The 20,106-nt window shown below is 55.6% G+C and overlaps 2 protein-coding genes across 2 annotated transcripts in view; one reads left to right on the top strand and one right to left on the bottom strand.

The window, feature by feature from the left end:
• Positions 1–20,106, bottom strand: part of LOC144248446 (uncharacterized) — a 248,329-nt gene that overhangs the window by 198,264 nt on the left and 29,959 nt on the right. The window lies entirely within an intron of this gene.
• LOC144248448 (olfactory receptor 14J1-like) lies at positions 1,753–2,685 on the top strand. The gene has a single exon (XM_077790614.1). It carries the CDS (start codon positions 1,753–1,755, stop codon positions 2,683–2,685), a length of 933 nt encoding a protein of 310 aa, XP_077646740.1.

Below are 20,106 nucleotides of genomic sequence, written 5' to 3'. Positions count from 1 at the left end.
GCCCCACTGAGTGTTGTTCTGGACAAAGCCTCTCCAGGGACTAATTAATGCAGAATATTGGAGGCCATGATTGCACAAAGCTCTCAGAGACTCCAAGGCAAAAGCAAAAGCCAAAGTCCTTTGAAAAACCTGCAGTCCCTGGGAGCATGAAGGAGCCCCCAGGGCCATTCCTGACCAAGGCTCCCCAGGGACTCCTTCCAGCAGATCCTTGAGGCCACTGGGATGTGGGCATGGGGGGGATGCTGAAGGCAGGAGCAGGGGCTGACAGTGCCCAGCCTGGCTGGGGCTGTGCCAGGAGGCCCCAGGGCCTCAGGACAAGGAGTCTCCTCACAGCCCTTGGTGGCACAGACCCTGCTGTGCCCCAGGGCACCAAGACTTGGCTTCTCTTTGTCCCCACCTGCCATCAGTGCCTCCAGTTCTCTGCTCTGCCTGGGGCCTGGGGACACTTTCTCAGTCGTGTCTCTCAGTGGGACCCATTAAAAGTCCAAGAAACTTTGGAGTTGGATTCGGACTTGGAGTTCTGGAGAGGTTTCTGCAGCTCCCTCTCAGGGCCTGATGTTCAGGGCCTGAGCACAAAGCCCCAGAGGGTCATTAAAGTCCTTGTGCTGTGTCTGTGCTGCTGAGCTGGGCCGGGCTCCTGGCACAGAGGGTGAGCCTGGTAACCAAGCAGAGCTTCAAAATCACATTTCTCTTGCTGAGCAGCTCTTCTCCCAGCCCAGCAGGGCTGGGGCACTGCCTGCAGCCAGCCTGGGCACAGCACAGAGGCACAGAGAGCTTCAATCAGTCAGGGCTGGGAAGGGGCTGAGAAGTGCCTGGGGCAGAATCACTGCCAGCCCTTGGCACAGGAACCTCTGGCTGCAGGACAATGCAGCTGCAGCTCCTGGAGAGATCTCCTAAAGCTGGAACATGCCAATGCCCACAGCCCCTGTGAGTGCATTCTCTGCTCATCTCCTGTGCAGAGCAGCCAGGGGTGCCCAGGGCTGTCCTGCAGAGCAGGGTCCTGCAGCCCAGGGCGCTGTGCTGGGCCAGGGACTCTGCTGCCTGCCAGGGACAGCTCTCAGCCAGCCCTGGAGCTGCTCCCAGTGCTGGGGGACAAGGTGTGGGTGGATGGAGACAGCTGGTAAGGCTTGGAAATATTCTCCTTGTGTGGTGACGTTGCTGGATTTTTCGAACCTGCGTCCAGCATGACATTAAACTGCAGAACATTTCCAAGCAGATCATAATGGGAGCACAGCAAGGCAGGGGATGCATAAAGGGGAAAATCCTGCCTTTTAATCGACTGCTCTGGGTTGCCTGGATGGGAAATTGCACATAGATATTCATCTCTCAGTTTAGGTTTACAAAATTAAAAAAAAATTCTCTCAAATATGAATAAGCCAGGGAGTAACATTAATCAGCACAGGCCCCCTTAGAGGCAACATCAGTGTTGCTTTTCCAGACTCCTCAGGATTGCTCTGACATTGCCAGCAGAGCCTGCAGAGCAAGAGCTGCCCCTGGGCACTGCTTGAGCTGGGAGGGGTCTGAAGTGCAGAGCTGAGTCCCCAGTGCTGGGCTGATTTCTGGCAACACTGTCAGGACCCAAACCTAGGCACAGGGAAGCAGCTCCTGGTAGAGACAGCTCCAGGCAGCAGAGCCCTGGGCAGGCAGTCGGGGAAAGTGCCCCCAAGCTGTGCTGGGATATTTAAAGTCCTCTCTAAACCTAACTATTCTATGATTACTTTTCTTACAGATCCCCATGCCAAGGCAGCACAAATGTCCAACAGCAGCTCCATCAGCCACTTCCTCCTGCTGGCACTGGCAGACACGCGGCAGCTGCAGCTCCTGCACTTCTGCCTCTTCCTGGGCATCTCCCTGGCTGCCCTCCTGGGCAACGGCCTCATCATCAGCGCCGTAGCCTGCGGCCACCACCTGCACACGCCCATGTTCTTCTTCCTGCTCAACCTGGCCCTCAGCGACCTGGGCTCCATCTGCACCACTGTCCCCAAAGCCATGCACAATTCCCTCTGGGACACCAGGAACATCTCCTACACAGGATGTGCTGCTCAGGTCTTCTTTTTTGTTTTCTGTGGTGCAACAGAGTATTTCCTGCTGACCATCATGTGCTACGACCGCTATGTGTCCATCTGCAAACCCCTGCACTACGGGACCCTCCTGGGCAGCAGAGCTTGTGCCCACATGGCAGCAGCTGCCTGGGCCAGTGCCTTTCTCTATTCACTGCTGCACACAGCCAATACATTTTCCCTCCCCCTGTGCCATGGCAATGACCTGGGCCAGTTCTTCTGTGAAATACCACAGATCCTCAAGCTCTCCTGCTCCAAATCCTATCTCAGGGAACTTGGGCTTATTGCTGTTAGTGCTTGTTTGGCATTTGGATGTTTTCTGTTCATTGTTTTCTCCTATGTGCAGATCTTCAGGGCTGTGCTGAGGATCCCCTCTGAGCAGGGACGGCACAAAGCCTTTTCCACCTGCCTCCCTCACCTGGCCGTGGTTGCTCTGTTCCTCTGCACTGTAATATTTGCCTACCTGAAGCTGCCCTCCATCTCCTCCCCATTCCTGGATCTGGCCTTGTCAGTTCTGTACTCGGTGGTGCCTCCAGCACTGAACCCCCTCATCTATAACCTGAGGAACCAGGAGCTCAAGGCTGCAGTGAGGAGACTGATGACTGGATGCTTTCAGGAACATTAAACTGCTGAAAAATTTCTCCAATCACATGTAATAAAAGTCATCTTAGATACTTCCTGTTGGTTCAAATTTGGAGCTTCTTTTTCATTGTTTAACTTTTTGTGAAGTGTCCACAATAAATGTCATTTCTTATGCCATTTCTCATTTTGTTTCCCTCCATGTTCCCTGTGCCCACAGACTGTGTCAATGAGGGGTTGTACTATCACTGGCTTTAAAGGAACTAAAGGATGTCCCAGCAGAGTTTTCTGCAGAGATGCCCTTTTGTTGCCTTCTCTGGAGCTGCAGCAGCAATGTCTGTGTGCAGAGCTGGGGCAGATCAGTGCTGGCACAGCAGCTGTGCCCAGGAGCAGCAGCACTTGGTGCTGCCAGTGCTGCTCCCGTGGCCCTGCCCCGCTGCCCTGGTGGCCCTGGTGTTGCTGCAGGGCCCGAGTGCTCTCGGGGCCGGGCACAGTCCTGGGGGTGGCAGTGCCGGGGCTGCAGCAGGGACAGGCCATGGGCACTGCTGGGGCAGCGCTGACGCCTCAGGCCAGGGCCTGGGGGCTCCAGGCTCCTTGCTCAGGCTCTCTCAGGAACACGGCCAGGCCAATGCTCAGCACAGAAAACCCCCGTGAGCAGCCCCAGGCTGGCCGTGGGCAGGCTGGGGGCAAACAGCATGGCTGGTGCTCTGCAAGGGCCCTGGGGGAGATGGGAAGGAGCAGCAGAGCAGGGGCTGATCCATCCCCAGTGCACTGCACAGCCCAGGGCAGCGTCCCAGAGCGTCCTCAGGGAGCTGCCAACAACATCCCCCCTCTGCAGCCCTGGCCTCTCCCCCAGCTCACAGAGGTGCCGCATCCTTGCAGGCACAGACACGGCAGCACTGGCTCAGCAGCCCCTGTTTGCATTGCACACAGCAGGTGGGAGCACCCCCATGCTGGTGCTGTGGGGACATCAACCTGAGGCAGCACAAATGCCATCAGCCCCTGAAGCCAGGAAGGGCTGGGGGACGCCAGGGAAACCACTCAGCTTTGTCCTGGCCTCTGCAGTCAGCCAGAAAGTTTGTTCCCATCAGCTGGGAGTTTCCTGTCCCACTGCAGACGCTGCTGCTCAGAGCCAGGGCTGCCTGGCAGCCACCCCCAAACTGCCCTGAGCATTTCCTTGGCTTCACCTTTGTTTTCTTTCCTCTTCCTGCTACAAATTTCTTCCTCTTGCCCAGCCCTGTTCCCTCCCCTGCACACAGCCCATCCCTGTTTGCCCTTTCCTCTCTGGCCCCACTCCCCATTGCAGTTCCTGACTTGGCACCATGGGAACATCCCTTGGGGAACAGGATCATCCCACAAGTGCTGCAGGAATTGTCTGCAGGCTCCTGCAGTGCCTGGTGCTGCTCCCTTGCCAGAGGCACCCCAGGCCAGGGGGGCACATCTGGGCTGCTGTGTCTGGCTGTGGGGCTCCCTGTTCTGGGCAGTGAGGAGGAGCTGCAGAGGCTCTGCAGGACTGACAGGATGGGCTTTGGGGCTGTGAGGAGAAGCTGAGGGACCTTGGCTGCTGGAGCTTCTGAAGAGGAGGCCCAGGGCTCCTCCTGCAACTGCTCCAAGGGTGGTTTCAGGGAATCACAGAATCCGTAAGGTTGGAAAAGACCTTGGAGGTCATCAAGTCCAACCTGTGCCCTGACACTGTCTTGTCTCTTCTGAGCCTCCTCTTTTTCAGGAAAAACAACCCCAGCTCCCTCAGCTGCTCCTCACAGGACTTGTGTTCCAGACCTCTCCCCAGCCTTGTTTCCCTTCTCTGGACATGCTCCAGCCCCTCCATGTCCTGCCTAAATTGGAGGGCCCAGAACTGGACACAGCACTCGTGGTGCTGCCCAACCAGTGCCAAGCACAGGGGAAGAATCACTTCCCTGCTCCTGCTGGCCACACCATTCCTGATCCAGGCCAGGAGCCATTGGCCTTCTTGGCCACCTGGGCACACAGCTGGCTCATGTCCAGCCTGCTGTCCATCAGTCCCTGCAGGTCCCTTTCTGCCTGGCTGCTGTCCAGACCCTCTGTCCCCAGCCTGTAGCACTGCAGGGGTTGTTGTGGCCAAAGTGCAGGACCCGGCACTTGGACTTGTTAAACCTCACCTTGTTGGATTTGGGCCCTGGATCCAGCCTGGCCAGGGCCCTGTGCAGAGCCCTCCTACCCTCCAGCAGATCAACACTCACATACAGCTTGGTGCCACCATGGTTCCATGAGTCCCCAGAGTGTCCCAATGGTCTCCATGATTCCATGAGGCCTCCCAGTGTCACAATGTCCCTTTGGTTCCATGGGACCCCTTGGTGTCACAAAGTCCCTTGGATCTTTGGGCCCCGCAGTGTCACAATGTCACAGTGGTCCCCCAAGGCCCTGAAGTGTCACGGTGGATCCTTGGTTCCATGAGGTCTGGCAGGGCAGCAATGCTCTCCTTGGTTCCACAGTGTCACAATGGCCTCTTGGTCCCAAGAGCCACCACGGTGTCAAACATGTTTCATTCATTCCATGAGTCCCTGAGGAGCAGTTCAGGCCTCTTGGGTCACTGGAGCCCTGCAGGCTCACAGTGGCCCCATCATGACATGAGGTCCTGCTCTGTCACAAAGCTCTGCATGGTTCCACAAGGCCCTGCAAGGTCACAGTGGCCTCTTGGTTCCATGAGGCCTCAGAATGCCACAAGGAATTCCTTGGTGCTGCAGTATCAAAATGGAGCCCTGGCGGCACGAGATCCTGCAGTGTCACCAGGGTCCCTTGGTTCCATGGGGCACCACAGAATAACAATATTTCCCTCCGTTCTCAGAGTCATTGATTCCTGTGAGTCTCAGAAATGCCTCAGAATATTGTGGGGAGGGACTGGGGACAAAGTGTTATTGATTGTCAGACATGAAGAGTCTTGATTTTCATATCAGTTCAGACTGCAATAGGAGGTGCAGGGGGTCAGTATCAATTGGGACACTGCTGATATAAATGTATAAAAAGGAAAAGAAAACAGGACAAAACTGGTCTCTAAGCATTGTTTTCAATACAGTATATTCACTTTGAATACACTTCCAAAATCTGTTTTATTAACCAGAGAAGTATTGAAAACTTAATATATTCCCAGGAGCTTTTCTTTTTCGCGCATTTTGAACAAATATTTATGAGCTATTCTCACTGAATTCCTGAACTAAAGAGCTCAAGAAAGAAGAGGCCTCTGGAGCAGTAAAATTCATCAGCAACCTCCAAGTGGCTGAGGATGCATCCCCATCAGAGCAGCAATGAGCAGAAATGGGCACAGCTTTGTGGCTGCCCCAGCTCTGGGATGGGCCCTGGGCCTGGAGCAGGAGCAGCTCTGGAGGGCCCCAGGGCCGGGGCTCTTGTGCTGGCCTGGGCAGATGGGATGGCAGGAGGGGCTGCAGAGCTCTCAGCACCTCAGGCAGAGGGGAGCAGGGCAGCCAGGGAGCTCCTTTGGCCTTGGCCAAGCCCCTTCCCCCATGGTGGGGCTGAGTCCTGGCTGAGCTGCAGCTGCTGCTGTGCCCTTGGCAGGGGCTGAGGCCGTGGGGCAGTGCCCAGAGCAGCCTGGGCTGAGCAGAGCTGTGGGGCCAGAGCCGGCTGGGCTGTGCTGGGGAGAGGCCCTTGGTGCTGCCCAGAGCTCAGGGCAGCTGGCAGAGCTGGCAGGGAGCTGGGCTGGGCTGGGAGAGCCTGGCACAGAAACCATCAGTGTCCATCTCAGCCTGGCTGAGCGGGCAGGGGCAGGACTCAGCCCAGGCCGTGTGGGGCAGGGCCAGCGCCTGGGCAGGCATTGAAAACAGGCAGAGCCCCAGAGAGGAGGCTGCTCTGTGCCCTTGGGGCATGGACAGAGCAGGGAGGGGCCCAGGACATTTGTCAGCGCCAGCCTCTGTCTGTGCCAGCCCTGGGCAGCCCTGGCTGCTGAGCCCAGCTCTGCCCTGGGCTGAGTTTGGCTGTGGCCCAGCTCCATCCTCCTGCGGGGCTCAGGGCCTGTTCCCGGCCATGGCCAGCCCTGGCCGCCTCTCTGCTGGCCCCGAGGCCAGCAGAGCCCGGGCAGGGCTGTCTGTGCAGCCCCACAGGTGCCACGGGCTCTGCAGGAGCTGGCAGAGGCTGCCCAGCAGGGAGGCCATGGGGCACAGAGCCCCAAGGCTGCCCAGGGCCCCACGGCACAGGGGCCGTTCCCAGCCGCAATGCTCCTGTCCTGGGCTGGGCTGCACAGGGGCTGTGGCACCATGGCTGGGCCAGCACAGGGCCACAGAGGGGCCACGCAGCCGCTGCCGGGGCTGGCAGCAAGGCCGGGCACAGACAAGGAATTGCTGAGCATGGCCTGCGCTGGCCAGGGCTGCCTGTGCCCAAGGCAGAGCTCAGCTGCCCTTGGGGGCTGCAGGAACACTCAGGAGCCCAAAGAGCCTCCATGGCTGTGCTGGAGACCAAGGCTGGAGCAGGGAAATGCAGGGATGCTGTGCCATGGGGAGAGCATGGAATTCCAGCACACACCTCAGCTCTCTGATGGTCCCGGCACCGTGCTGGGCCCTGTTCCAGACTGGAGCAGAGCAGATGTTGATGGCACAGGAGCCCTGCGGGGCTGGCAGGGACCTGCAGCTTGCAAGGTGCTCTGCTCTCCCTCAGCTCCTCTCTGAGAGATCCAATCCCAGCTTGGCACCTCAGGGCACAAGTGGCACTGCCTGTTCATGGGCACACAGCTGATGTCTGCCTGGAAAGGAGCACCAGTTTTAATACCTTCCTGTTTCCAAATATACAGGCATGTTTTTATTATCCAGGTTACTTGAGTACTTTTAAGAAATGGCAACGTTTTCCCTCTAGGAACAGTAATTTCTTGGAAGTGTACTGATGGCAGGAGGAGAAATATTGATCTTCGCATCTACTTGAGTCATCAAGATTCAGTTTATTCTTTCCTGTCCCTCTTCCTTCAGTTTCCACTTCTCCTTTTAAAAATGGCCTTGTCTAAGGACATCTCTCCACTAGAGCAGCTGCATCTATGTCCTTCCTGTTACTCCCAGATTTATTCCTCCAGATGCTTTCTGGTCATTCAAGTGCCTCTCCACTGACTGGTCTCATGCTTTGAGCTTCAGGGACTTCTCAAATTTTTCTGAAGTTAAAATAAATATATAATTATTCAATGCCTTACTTATATTTATACCTATTACATAATTACATTTTCTTATGTCTTTGTCTAAAACTGTTCCTGTATGAAAATCCCTTGGTGATGGGGGACATGTCAAATGCTGCTGGGACATCGCAGCAAGCTGAGGGAAGAGCTGTGATGATTATTAAATTGTTCAAATGTGGAACTTGTGTTTGTTGGCAAGAAACCTTTCTGTGCTTCTGAGTGCCACCAGTCCCTGAGCCCAAAGGACACAAACCTGATGAGTTGTGGTTCCCACTAGAGGAGCAATTGGACCTTGGCTCTGCACAGGAGAGCTCTTCATCCACTTTCCCTCTTTTCCTCCCTCTGGCCATGGAGGGAGCTCCTGCCTTCAGCCTGTGACTCATGTGTGCAAAGAGCAAATCTAGGAAGAATTGGGGCAGGGAGGGTTTGGGGGGACCTTGGGATCTGTGCTGGGCACAGAAGGTGTTTTCCATTGCTCTGAGACTGTCTGCTGTGCAAAGTGGATTTAATATCCAGCAGAGGAATGACTTCAGGATTTGATGGAGCTGTGCCTTCCCTTGGCTTTGTTGGCTGGCAAGAAATGAACATCCCTCTGTGTCTGGGACAGCTCCTTCTCCAAGGAGAGCAGGTGGGAGTTGGAGCCCAGGAGCTGAAACTTGCAGGTGCAGCCTGGGCTGGAGGAAGCTCAGATTTGCACAAGGCTGCTCTGAGTGCCAGGGCTTGGATGGGGGAAATGGTGGGGTGGGGGTAGGGACAGAGTCTGATGGATTGTCAGCCATAAAGGCTCTTGATTTTCATATCTATTCCAACTGCATAAAGAGGTACTTGCATTCAGTGTCAATTGGAGATTGCACTTAGCAATGAATTAACAGGAAAAGAAAAATCTAAACAGGACCTGAAAAAATCTTTTCTCACTGTCTTTGTAAATACATTCACTCTATATACGTTTCTGAAATGTGTTGAATTAACCACAATTATTTGGAAACTTAAATCAAATTATTCCCAGAGACTAGCCTTGTTAATGTGTTCTGAATGTTAATGAGCCCTGGGGCACTGAATTCCTGAACTGAAGAGCTGAAGGCTGAAGAAGCCTCTGGAGCAGTAAAATTCAGCAGCAGCCTCCAAGTTGCTGAGGATGTCAGCAGCCCCCACTGAGGCCATCCCTGCCCAGAGACCCTGGGGCAGTGGGCAGACAAGGAGAGTGTCCCTGGGGCTGGGGCAGCAGAACTCAGAGGCACCAGCGGCTCCAGCTGGGAAATGGAGAGTGGGATGGGGCTGTGAAAGCCCTGCCTGGGCTGTGCCAAGCAGGATACACAAGCCCTGACCCCCATCCACTAAAAAACTCTCTCAAGGAGACATTTAAAAGGAATTAAAATTGGTGTGTCCTCTGAGTTGGAGGCACTGGAGAAATACCAAGAAGAGATTCTCAGGAGCTCAAAACAAACACCAAAGCAGCCTTTACTGGCAACTTTAGGAAATCAAAGAAACTTTGGCAAATGTTTTAAAATTATATTCAGTGAACAAAAAATGGTTTTCAATGCATTAACCTGGCCCATTGAACTTCACAAACTCTAAGCCTGTTCAATTTTAAGTTAATCAACATCTGCAAGAGGACTAAAATAGAACAAGATAGACAGAGAAAGACGAAAAAGATACAGAGAAGCACACACACAGCTACCAACTCCTGGATTCCAGCAATGTTCAGATGGAAATTCCAAGAGGAGGTAGGGTCAGGATGTGTGCTTGGGGCCCTTCCCCCAGGTGGGACCAGGGGTCATTTGGTCACTCAGGAGCTGGGCTGGGGCTCCAGAGGTGGCTGTGGAGCATTGCCTGTGCTGTGCCAGGGACTGGCAGACACTGCTGGGCTGGGATAGAGGCTCTGGGGAGATTGGTGTTCCAGGGCAGGGCAAGTCTGGATCTGCGCCTTCGTCCCCCACACATGAAATGTTTCCAGCCAACAATCTCCTCCAGTTTATCCAAACCGGGAATGTTGGAAGTTGAACACCAGTTGTGGCCATGGGCACCTGGATGAGAAGGACAATTCTTTTCCATAGGAAGGAAAGCACAGAGCCCCACTGTTTGGAAGGCAGGTGAGAGCCTCACTAGGCCAAGGCCAGCTAGACCTGTCAGGAATGGCAGATTTTGTCTGGAGGCAGTCTTTGGATATAGGGAATTTTGGAGACAAAATCCCAGTTTCACCCATGGGCACCTGGAGAAGCAGGACAGTTTTTCCCACAGGAGGGAAAGCATGGAGCCTTCCCCAGTGTTTTGTGGACAGCTGGGAGGTGACACTCATGAAACCATTGCCAGCCAGGCTTGTCCTTGAAATATTCCTATGGGAACAATCCCTGGATATAAGGAAATTTGGAAGTAAAATCTGAATTCTGGCTATGGGTGCCTGAGGGAGAAGCAGAGTCCTTTTCCATAGGAAGAAGAGCCCTGAGCCCCAGTGTTCCAGTAGGAGATGAGAAGATATCCTCAACATGCCCAGGTAAGCTGGATCAGTCAGATTGTCCTCGGGAAGCCAAACCAGCCAGACCTGTTCCGTGTTTCTTTGGTTTTATGGTGCTCCATAGTGTCACAATGGCACCTTGCATCCATGGGGCACCACAGTGTCATAATGGTGCTTTGATTCCATGGGGTCCCACAGTGTCACAATTGACCCTTGGTTCAATAGGGTCCCACAGTGTCACAATAGCCCCTATGTTCCACAAGGCCCTGCATTGCCCCAGTGGTCTCCGTGGCTCCCCAGGCCCCACAATGTCACGGGACTCCTCTGTTCCATGAGCCCTGTAGGGTCAAAACGGACATTTGGACCATGGTGGTTTGCTGTGCCACATTGGTCTCCTCTGGCTCCACAGTCTCAAAATGGACCATTGATGACAGGAGGCCCCTCTGTGTCACTCTGGAGCTTTGGTTCCATGCAGCCCTGAAGTGTCACAATGGTCTCCTTTAGTTGCCCAGTGTCACAACGGAGCACTGATGACACGAGGCCCTGCAGTGTCACAATGGACCTTTGGTTCCCTGCAGCCCTGCAGTGCCACAAAGGCCTCTTGGTTTCACGAGGCCACACAGTGTCACAATGGTCCTCTTGGTTCTGTGGGGACCCCCAGGGTCACAATGGTCTCACTGGTGCCATGAGGCCTCACAGTGTCACAATGCTTTGCTTATTCTGTGGGGCCTCACCGTGTCCCAATCTTCTCCATGATTCCATGAGTCCCCTCAGTGTCACAATGGAATCCTTGGTTCCATGGTGCCCCACAGTGTCACAATGGCCCCTTGGTCCCATGAGGCTGTGAAGTCTCTTAATGGTGTCTCCATGATTCCATGAGGCCTTGCAATGTCACAATGGACCTTTGGATCCCTGGGGTCTCGCCATGTCACAATGGTCCCTTGGTCCCATGACACCCCAAAGAGTCATTATGGTCTCCACGGTTCCCTGAGGCCCCGTGGTGTCACAGTGGACCCTTGGTTTGATGGGGCCTCTCAGTGTCGCAGTGATCCCGACATTCCATGGTGCCACACAGTGTCACAATGGTCCCTTGGTTCCATGGTTCCTGTGCTGGTGCATTCCCCCCTCCCCTTCTCAGGCCACCCTGCCAGCTGAGAAATGCTCGCTGGCCTCGGCCTTGGCCAGCAGCCCCTGGGCTCAGCTCCTCTGGAGCTCAGCACAAACACGCTCTACTCCAGCACTGCTGCTGCCCAGCCCGCTCCTGGCTGCTTTAGGAGCAGCCCTGGGAACTGTTTCTGTTCCCTCAGTGGCACAACATCCCTGTTCTCACCCTGCCAAAGAAAGCTGCTGATGCCAAGTGCGGCCAGGATGAAACATGGCTGGGACTGCAGCCCCTCTCTTGGGGCCCTACAAACAGCGCTCCAAAAGGAGCCTTGGAGCTCTCCTGGGCCAGCGACTCCCTCTGAGTGGGGCCTCTCCGAGCCGGGAACTCTCCCGTTTGCTGCACTCGGGGATCCCCAACAACGAGGGAGCCTGGGCGATCCCCCCACTCCTCCAGGCTCAACCCTTCCCTGCTGGGGAGATGCCAAAGCATCCCCAGGGAGCATTTCCCTGCCCTCAGGGGAATTTCTCACAGGTGCCTTGCACTGACTCTCTGTGTCTGTGTGCACACAGGAGTGCCTCTGCTGGGCAAATGTGGCAGAAATGCTGCTCCCTGAGGGGTCTGAGTGCCTTGGATAGCTGAGCCAGTCAGGCCTGTAAGTGAGGTTAAGTCATGAGGAATAACCTAAGTGAAATGCTGCTAAGAGTTGTTCTTTTGCTAAGTTGTTACACTTAATAGAAGTTATAAGCTAAGCTGAATATTGTTAAATCTTATTCCTCTGTTAAAATGCAAAGTCATAGGTTATAAGTTACGTTAAATACTGTTAGGGTCATTTCTTTTGCTTAATTGTGAAATTTAAAGTAGCAGTTAAGGTTAAGTCCTGTTAAGTTTGAGGTGTTCAGCTTTTGGGCCATATTCCTTTTATCCTTGACATCACTGTCCTTGTGTCACACTCACACAGGGACAATTTGTGTTTAATTTCTGCTTTGATTGTCTGGATTTTGTTTGGTTTTGTTGTTGTTTTTTTCCTTGCTGTGCCTGAAGTGTGCAGTCAGGATCAGAGTGACTCTTGCCAAGCAACTTTGTGGTGCTGTTGCTTAATATTAAATCTGGTTTTTGCTGCTCCCTTGCTGGGGATTTTTCCAGCGCTCTCAAGCCCTCGTTAGTCACAGGGTGAAGGAGCCCTGGCCCAGGCTCTGGCCCTGGGGCACATGGGGACGCTGCCGGGGGGTCCCTGTCTCCCTGTCCCACCCCCCATGGCTCCAGCCCCCGTCCCCGTGTCAGGCTCTGGGGTCGATCTCGTGGAACATCCTCTGGGGGAGGCTGCGGCGCCGGGGGCGGGGGGACCCGGGGGGACAGGGGACCCCGCTGTGCACGAGCAGCGTTGGACTTCTGTGGGGGAACTGGGAGGGCAATGGGGCAGAGTGACCTCCCCAGTGACCTCACACAGCCCTTGTGATGTCACACAGCCTTTGTGATGTCACACAGCCATCTCTGTGATGTCACAATGTCCCTGTGATGTCACACAGCCCCAGTGATGTCACACAGCCCTTGTGATGTCACAGCCAATCCTATGATGTCACCCTGTGATGCCATACAGCAGTGCTGTGATGTCACAGAAGACTGTGATGTCACAAAGTCACCCTATGAAGTCACAGTCTGTTCTGTGATGTCACAGCCAGCTCTGTGATGTCACATCCCCTCCGGTGATGTCACAAACCTCTCAAGATCTCAGTTACATTGAAACATTGAAGTTTCTTGTACTTTAAAGAGATCCCTTTTAGGGACACTGAGAAAGTGTCCCCAGGTTCCAGTCAGAGCAGAACACTGGAGGCACTGATGACAGCTGGGGACAAGCAAGGGAAAGGTGTCTCTGGTGCTGAGCAAACCTGGATGTGTTTCAGGAATGCAAAGGGCCCAGGCCTGAGCCCCAGCCCCTGGCAAGGCAGATCCTGTCCCTCCCTCATTGCTCAGGGCTCTTCCCGGGATGGGCATTGGCATGTGGGGATGTGAAGTGCCAAGGGCAGGACCATGGGGCGGCCCCTGCCAGGCTGCTGAGCAGGGACAAGGAGGCACTGAGGCCCCAGGGCTGCAAGGGTCACTTGTCCCCTCGTGGCCTCAGGCCCAGGGCCAGCAGCCATGGCCAAAGGGCTGCACAGGTTGGCTCTGTCAGGGCCTTGCAGATGCTGCACATCCCTGAGCCCTCTGCAGCCCAGGCTGTCCCACGGTGTCCCTGCCCTGCGCCTCTGTCCCTGCAGGCTGTCGTCACCCCCGGCTGCCCCACCTCGCTGGCCCTTCCTTTGCTGGCAGCTCTGCCTCCTGCTGCCCCTGCCTGGCCACACAAAGCCTTGGGCTGCTCCAGGCTCCTGCTGGGGACGTGTTGCACCACAGCCCTGCCCTGGGAGGGAAATTCCTTTCTCCTCCTGTGTCCAGTCTGGACTTCCCCAGCTGCATTTGGGGCATAATTTCTCTCCCTGCCTGATTCCCACTATGGAGAAAAGCTCCACCATTTCCACATCCACCCTTGAAGCCCTGCCAGGCCACTCCTGATCTGTCCTCAGTGTCTTCACAACTGAGCCCAGGCATATCAGCCTCCATACATGGGTTATGTTCTTGAGGCCTGCAAAACCCAGTTCGGGAGATCTCTGGGCCCTGTCCAAGGTGTTTTCAAATGAAAACCTTCTGCTAACATCACCAGAGGCCAAGGCCAGGCAGAACTGTCTGTCCTGGCAGCTTTTGTCTGGGAGCAATCCTAGGATAGATGGAATTTTGGCAGCCAAATTCCAGTTCCTGCCATGGCCCCTGGACAAGAGGGTCAGTTCTTTTCTGCAGGAAGGAAGGCACAGAGCCCCAGTGCTTCTGAGGCAACTGAGATGCGACCATCAGAGGCCAAGGCCAGCCAGAGCTGGCAGGTTTTTTTCTGGCAGATACCCTTGCATACAGGAAATTTTTGAGGGGAAGTACCAATTTTGTCCATGGGTGTCGAAAAAGAGGGACAGTTCTTTTCCATAGCAAGGAAAGCACAGAGCCCCAGTGGTTCATGGGCAGATGAGAAGCAGCCCTTGACATTCCAAGATCAGCCAGACCTGTCAGGTGGCCCCTGGGAGGCCAAGCCTGCCAGACCTGTTCCCTGTTCCCCTCATTCCATGGAGCCTGGTCCCTTGTTTCCAGAAGGCCCTGAGGTGTCACAATGCCCCTTGGTGACACGAGGCCCTGAAGGGTCGGAATGGTCTCCATGGTTCCACAAGGCCCCACAGAGTCATGGTGGTCTCTGGGTTCCATGGAGCTCCGCGGTGTCACCATGGCCCCAGAGTGTCACAATGGACTGCATGATTCCACCAGGTCCTCACCGTGCCACCATGGTCTCCACAGGAAGGGAACAACCCAGCCCCAGTGCTGCAGGGGCAGATGAGCCACAGCCACCAGTGGCCAAGGGCAGCCAGATCATGTGGTGCTGGCAGATTTTGTCCTTGGATATAGGGAATTTTAGAGGTGGAATCCCAGTTTCAGACCTGGCTGCCTGGAGGTGAAGGACAGTTATTTTCCATAGGAAGGCAAGGATGGAACACCGGTGTTTCAGGACAGATGAAAGGTGGCCATCAGAGGCCAAGGGCAGCCAGACCTCTCTGATGTGGTATTTTTTTGTCTGAAAGCAACCCTTGGATATAGGGAATTTGGGAGGTGGAACCCCAATTTCGGCCATTTCTGCATTGTTAAGAAGGACGGTTCTTTTCCATAGGAAGGAAAGCCCAGAGCCCCCGTGTTGCAGGGGCAGAAGCAGAGAGAGAAGGCTCCTGGGAGGCCAGGCCAGCCAGACCTGTTTGTCCTGGCAGCTTTTGTCACTGAGAAATCCTTGGACCTAGGGAATTCTGGAGGAGGATTCCAAACTTTGGCCATGGGCATTTGGTCGAGATGGATGGTTTTTCCCATAGGAAAGAAAAGCGCGGAGCCCAGGTGTTTTGGAAGGAGATGAGAGGTGGTCACCATAGGCCAAGAGAGCCAGACCTGTCTCTCCTGGACCTTTCATCTGGGGGAAATCCTTGGATATTCAGAATTTTGAAGGTGGAATCTCAGTTCTGGCCATGGGCACCTGGGCAGGAAGAAGAGTTCTTTTCATCATAAAGGAAGGCACAAAGCCCGAGTGTTTCAGATGCAGATAAGAATCAGCTCTTTGGAAACCAAGGCCAGCCAGACATGTTTCTCCTGGAAGCTTTCACCTGGGAGAAATCCCTGGATATAGGGAATCCTGGAGGCAGATTCCCAACTTTGGCCATGGGTGCCTGGTTGTGAAAGGTGCTTTTTTCCCATAAGAAAGAAAAGCACAGGGTCCCAGTGTTTCACAGGAAGATGAGAGGTGGCCCCTGGGTGCCCAAGCCAGCCAGGTCTGTCTGTCCTGGCAGATTTCATCTGGGAACAATCTTTGCATAGAAGCAAACTAAGAAGAGGAATCCAAATTTTGGCCATGGCCACCTGGAGGAGAAGGACAGTTCTTTCCACAGGAAGGAGAGCACCGAGCCCCAGTGCTCCAGGGGCAGATGAGCAGCAGCCCTGGACATGCCAAGGTCAGCTGGACCTGTCAGGTGGCCCCCAGGTGGCCCAGCCAGCCAGGCCTTGATGCCTTGAGAGGCCACCTAGAGCAGAGGCTGGACAGTGTTACAGGAGTAAAGTGGGGATTTATTAAAAAGGCCTTCAAAGGATTCACCTGGGCAGTACAAGGGCCTGGCTGAGGGTACACCCAGGATGGACGCCAGGTCACGCGTTTACACACTTTTGTAAGATTTGGTTCATTTCCATATTGGGGTTAATTGTCCAATTATACCTTCAGGTTATGCAGCCCCACCCTCCCAGTCTGCTCTCCTCAATTCGCTGGTGTTTTCACTTTTTGGGCCTGAAGCTGCAGCGGTGTCTATGGTTCTTGTTATAGATGAAATTTAATGTCTAATCTTTTGCCTGTTTTATCTCCTCACAGTTTGGAAGCCCCTGGTTAATCTCCCCCCCTATGTATTTACCCCTATACCCGGAGTGTATCCCCCAGTAAACTCCCTGAGTCTCTGTACCCCTCTCCTGTTATGAATGCTTTGTTAAAATCCCCCTTATGGAAGACATTCTACTTACCGGGTTTGCTGTTTTTAGTAGTTTAAAGCATGTTCGGTCCCCTTTTCCACTGCGTCGGGCATTTCCAAAGCTGCTCCCAGGAAACCACTCCCAGAGGAGGCCTCCGACCTCCCAGAGGGCCAAGCGGGCACTGACTATTAATTACTAGACTCTGATGTATGACAAAATGGACTCAGACAACGAGCCGAGAACAGGGATGACCGAATGATCTACACCTACCTGCAAGGAAACCTTCAGAGGACTGGAGAGGACTCTTAGGAACTCCGAAGGTGATCGCTGTAAGCTTGAAGGAGCAAGAGTACGAAGAGACCCCTAGACCAGCGAGCTACGAACGAGTCTCGGGATGTATCCCGTGAGGGCGCAGACTCCGCTTCTGCCGCAGCTGACAGGCTCGTCTACTCCTCCTCTGGGACGTCGACTCAACTGGGAGCAGTGGCGGCATCGCGAACCCCGAGCCCCCACCCCCATAGGTTTTCCTTATAATAAAGGCCTGTCAAGAAAGGAGCACAAGGTCTCCTGGCCATTTTATTTACATCAGTTCTCGGGCAGGAAAAGGATTGTTTTGTCTGACTACACTGTAAGAGAACTTGCTGACACTCTGCATGAAGTTCAGAGTTACAGACTGATGCAGGACAGAATTGGGAAAATATGGAAGCTAAAACTTAAGGCATCAGCCTGTCCCATGTTCCCTTGGTTCCATGGGGACCCACAGTGTTAAAATGGCTCCTCCATGACACTCTGGGCTCCACAGTGTCACCCTGGGCCCTTGGATCCATGGGAGCTTCCCAATGGTCTCCTCTGATTCCATGAGGTCCCCACAGTGTCACAACTGATCCATGGCTCGATGAGGTTCCCCAGTGTCACCAGGGTGTCCTTGGACCTGCCTTGTCCCAACTCACCCATCGTCCCATGAGGTTCCCCGGTGTCACCAGGGTGTCCTTGGACCTGCCTTGTCACAACTGACCCATGGCACAATGAGGCTCCATGAGGTTCCCCAGTGTCACCGTGGTCGCTGTCAGAGGCTGGATGAGATCAATGTCCCGAGACACCTTGGGCTGAGCTGTCAATCAGTCACTCTGCTGGGACAGCGCTCACCCAGCTCTGAACACCTGAGATATCAGAAGTCCCAGCTGGGGGGAGGCCCACGAAGGCCCAGGGGCCTAAAACCAAGGAGCACAAGGTCAGCCCCTGGTATGGACTCTGCCTTCTCCTGGGGTTTGTGTCATGCGCACACTGGAGCCCCAGGAGCTGGGAGCCACATGTGTGTCGTTCTGTGGAGCTTCTCTCTTCCTGTCTCTCTCTCTTTCCTCTCCTTCTAATACTCTTTATATGGAACATTTTTGGGTACCTGAACAACTTCAGTGTTTAGGGGTTTCCAGGCTAAATGGGCTGAGGGAATGAAGTTACTGCTGTGACAAGTGATTTAAATTGGATTGGATTTGTATTAAACGCTTTTCCAAAGTTCCTTGTTCTTTTGTCCTTTGCCAGTAAAATTTTGGGGGTCCCGAATGGGCGCTCAGGGCACTTGGGGGTCCCGGAGGGTCTGGGGGACACTGATGGGACAGATGGGGGCGGTACCGGGGTTCTGTGGAGCGCAGGGCATGACGGGCATTGTAGTCCCGGCTTTAATGGAGCTCTATGGGGCCGCAGAGCATGACGGGAGTTGTAGCCAAAAGAAAAGATGGCGCAGACCCCAGGCACCGCCCCCAAACCCATAATCCTTGGGCTTGATTGTTTGGGAGCTATGATGGGCGGGAGCCTCGGCCAATGGGAGGCAGTGTGGGCGGGAACAGCCCATTCAACCCCTCCAGTCCCTCCCAGTACAGCCCAGTTCATCCCCAGTACAGCCCAGTACAGCCCCAGTGCCCCTCCAGTCCCTCCCAGTACAGCCCAGTTCATCCCCAGTACAGCCCAGTACAGCTCCAGTGTCCCTTCAGTCCCTCCCAGTACAGCCCAGTCCCTCCCAATACACCTGAGTTCATTCCCAGGCCCTCCCAGTTCCCCCCAGTGCCATCCATATCCCGCTCCAGTGTCCCCCAGCCTTCCCCACAGCGTTCCTGCCCATTGCGGGGCAGCGGCGCAGACGGAATGTCCTGCGGCCCAAACCTCCTGTTCCTGCCACACAGTGCCAGCCTTCTCCCCTCCTCCTCCTCTCCCAGCACGGCACAAATTGCAGCTCGGAGGAGGCTTCCCCAGAGAGGGCCCCGGCTCCTGCCTCAGCCCGAGTGTCCCTGCAGAGGAACAGGGCATCTTTCAGGCACTTCCACAAGCCCAGGGTTCCCATTTCATGGCGAATCTGGGATGCCGGGGGAGAACGCCGGGGCATGGCCGGCCCGGGGCGCTCGGGCGGCGCTCGGGGCCGCTCCTGGCCCGGGCCGAGCGCTGACAGCCGCGTCCCGCCCGCAGGGAAGGCGCAGGAGGCCCGGCAGGAGCGGCCCCGGCGGGTTCGCTGCTGGGCAGCGGCGGCTGCGGCGGCGGCTGCGCGGCCACGCGGCTCTCGGACGGCGCCCGGGGAGCGGCGGGGCCGGCGGCGGGCACGGAGGAGGGGAAGGAGGAGGAGGAGGGAGAGAAGGAGAAGGAGGAGAAGGATGGGGCTGTGCGGGGCAGGCGGCGAGCTCAGCCCGCTGCTGCCCTCGGCTCGCAGGTGGCCATCAAAAGGGTGCCAGGGAACCGCGTCCGGCGCCGGGGCGAGCTGGTGATGAGCGGGGCCAGCGGCAGAAGCCGGGCCGTGCCGGGCGGGGCTGAGCCGGGGCCTGGCAGGGTGGGAGCTGCCAGGACGCCTGGAGGGAGAGCGGGCGTGGGGCCAGCGCAGGGCGCAGAGCATCCCGGGCTGGCTGAGGGGTTCCCGACCCCCGGCACGGCATCAGCCCCACTGACGGCATCGTGCTCCTCCCGCAGCCCCACGGCACCAGCGCAGCCCTGGAGATCGCGCTGCTGGACAAGGTCTCCTCTGGCTGTGCTGGTGTCATTCAGCTCCTGGAGTGGCTTCAGCTCCCCGACAGCTTTGTGCTGGTGCTGGAGCATCCGGAGCGGTGCCAGGACCTGTCGGGTTTCCTGGCGGAGCGGGGGTTCCTGCCGGAGGAGGAGGCGCGGGGGCTGCTCCGCCAGGTGCTGGAGGCTGCAGCATCCCCCTGATGAACTGTGTCTGTGTTCCACAGGAACCCTGTCCTACAGCCCACCAGAGGGGATCCACCAGCAATGCTACCACGGCGAGGCAGCGACGATCTGGTCCCTGGACCTTCTGCTGCACCACCTGGTCATGGGGAAGCACCCGTTCAGGAGGGGCCAGGAGATATCTGGGGTCAGATCTTGTTCCCACCATGGCTCTCTCAAGGTGGATCCTCATCTCTGGCCTCGGGAGCAATACCAGTGCTGGGAGACAGCAGCAGCTCATGGGCATTCTGCTCTGGCAGCTGCTGAGGAGTTGGCACATGTCCTGCTCTCCTGCTCTCCTCCAAACAGAAAATCCACGGGGAAGTTTAGGCCCACCTCTAAGCACACCCAGCATGGCCTGGGCACGGGAAAAGGGGGCAACTTCTCCAAATGACTGGTGATTTCTGGTTTCTCTCCCCAGAGTGCCTGGATGTCATTAAGAGGTGTTTGTCCATGCAGCCCTTGAACAGGCCATCCTTAGAAGAAATTTTCCGTGATCCAT

This window comes from Lonchura striata, unplaced genomic scaffold, assembly GCF_046129695.1.
Source record: "Lonchura striata isolate bLonStr1 unplaced genomic scaffold, bLonStr1.mat Scaffold_127, whole genome shotgun sequence".
In the NCBI taxonomy this organism is placed as follows: Eukaryota; Metazoa; Chordata; class Aves; order Passeriformes; family Estrildidae; genus Lonchura; species Lonchura striata.
Note: the sequence above shows the minus strand (reverse complement) of the source record. Positions and strands in the feature narration are given on the sequence as shown.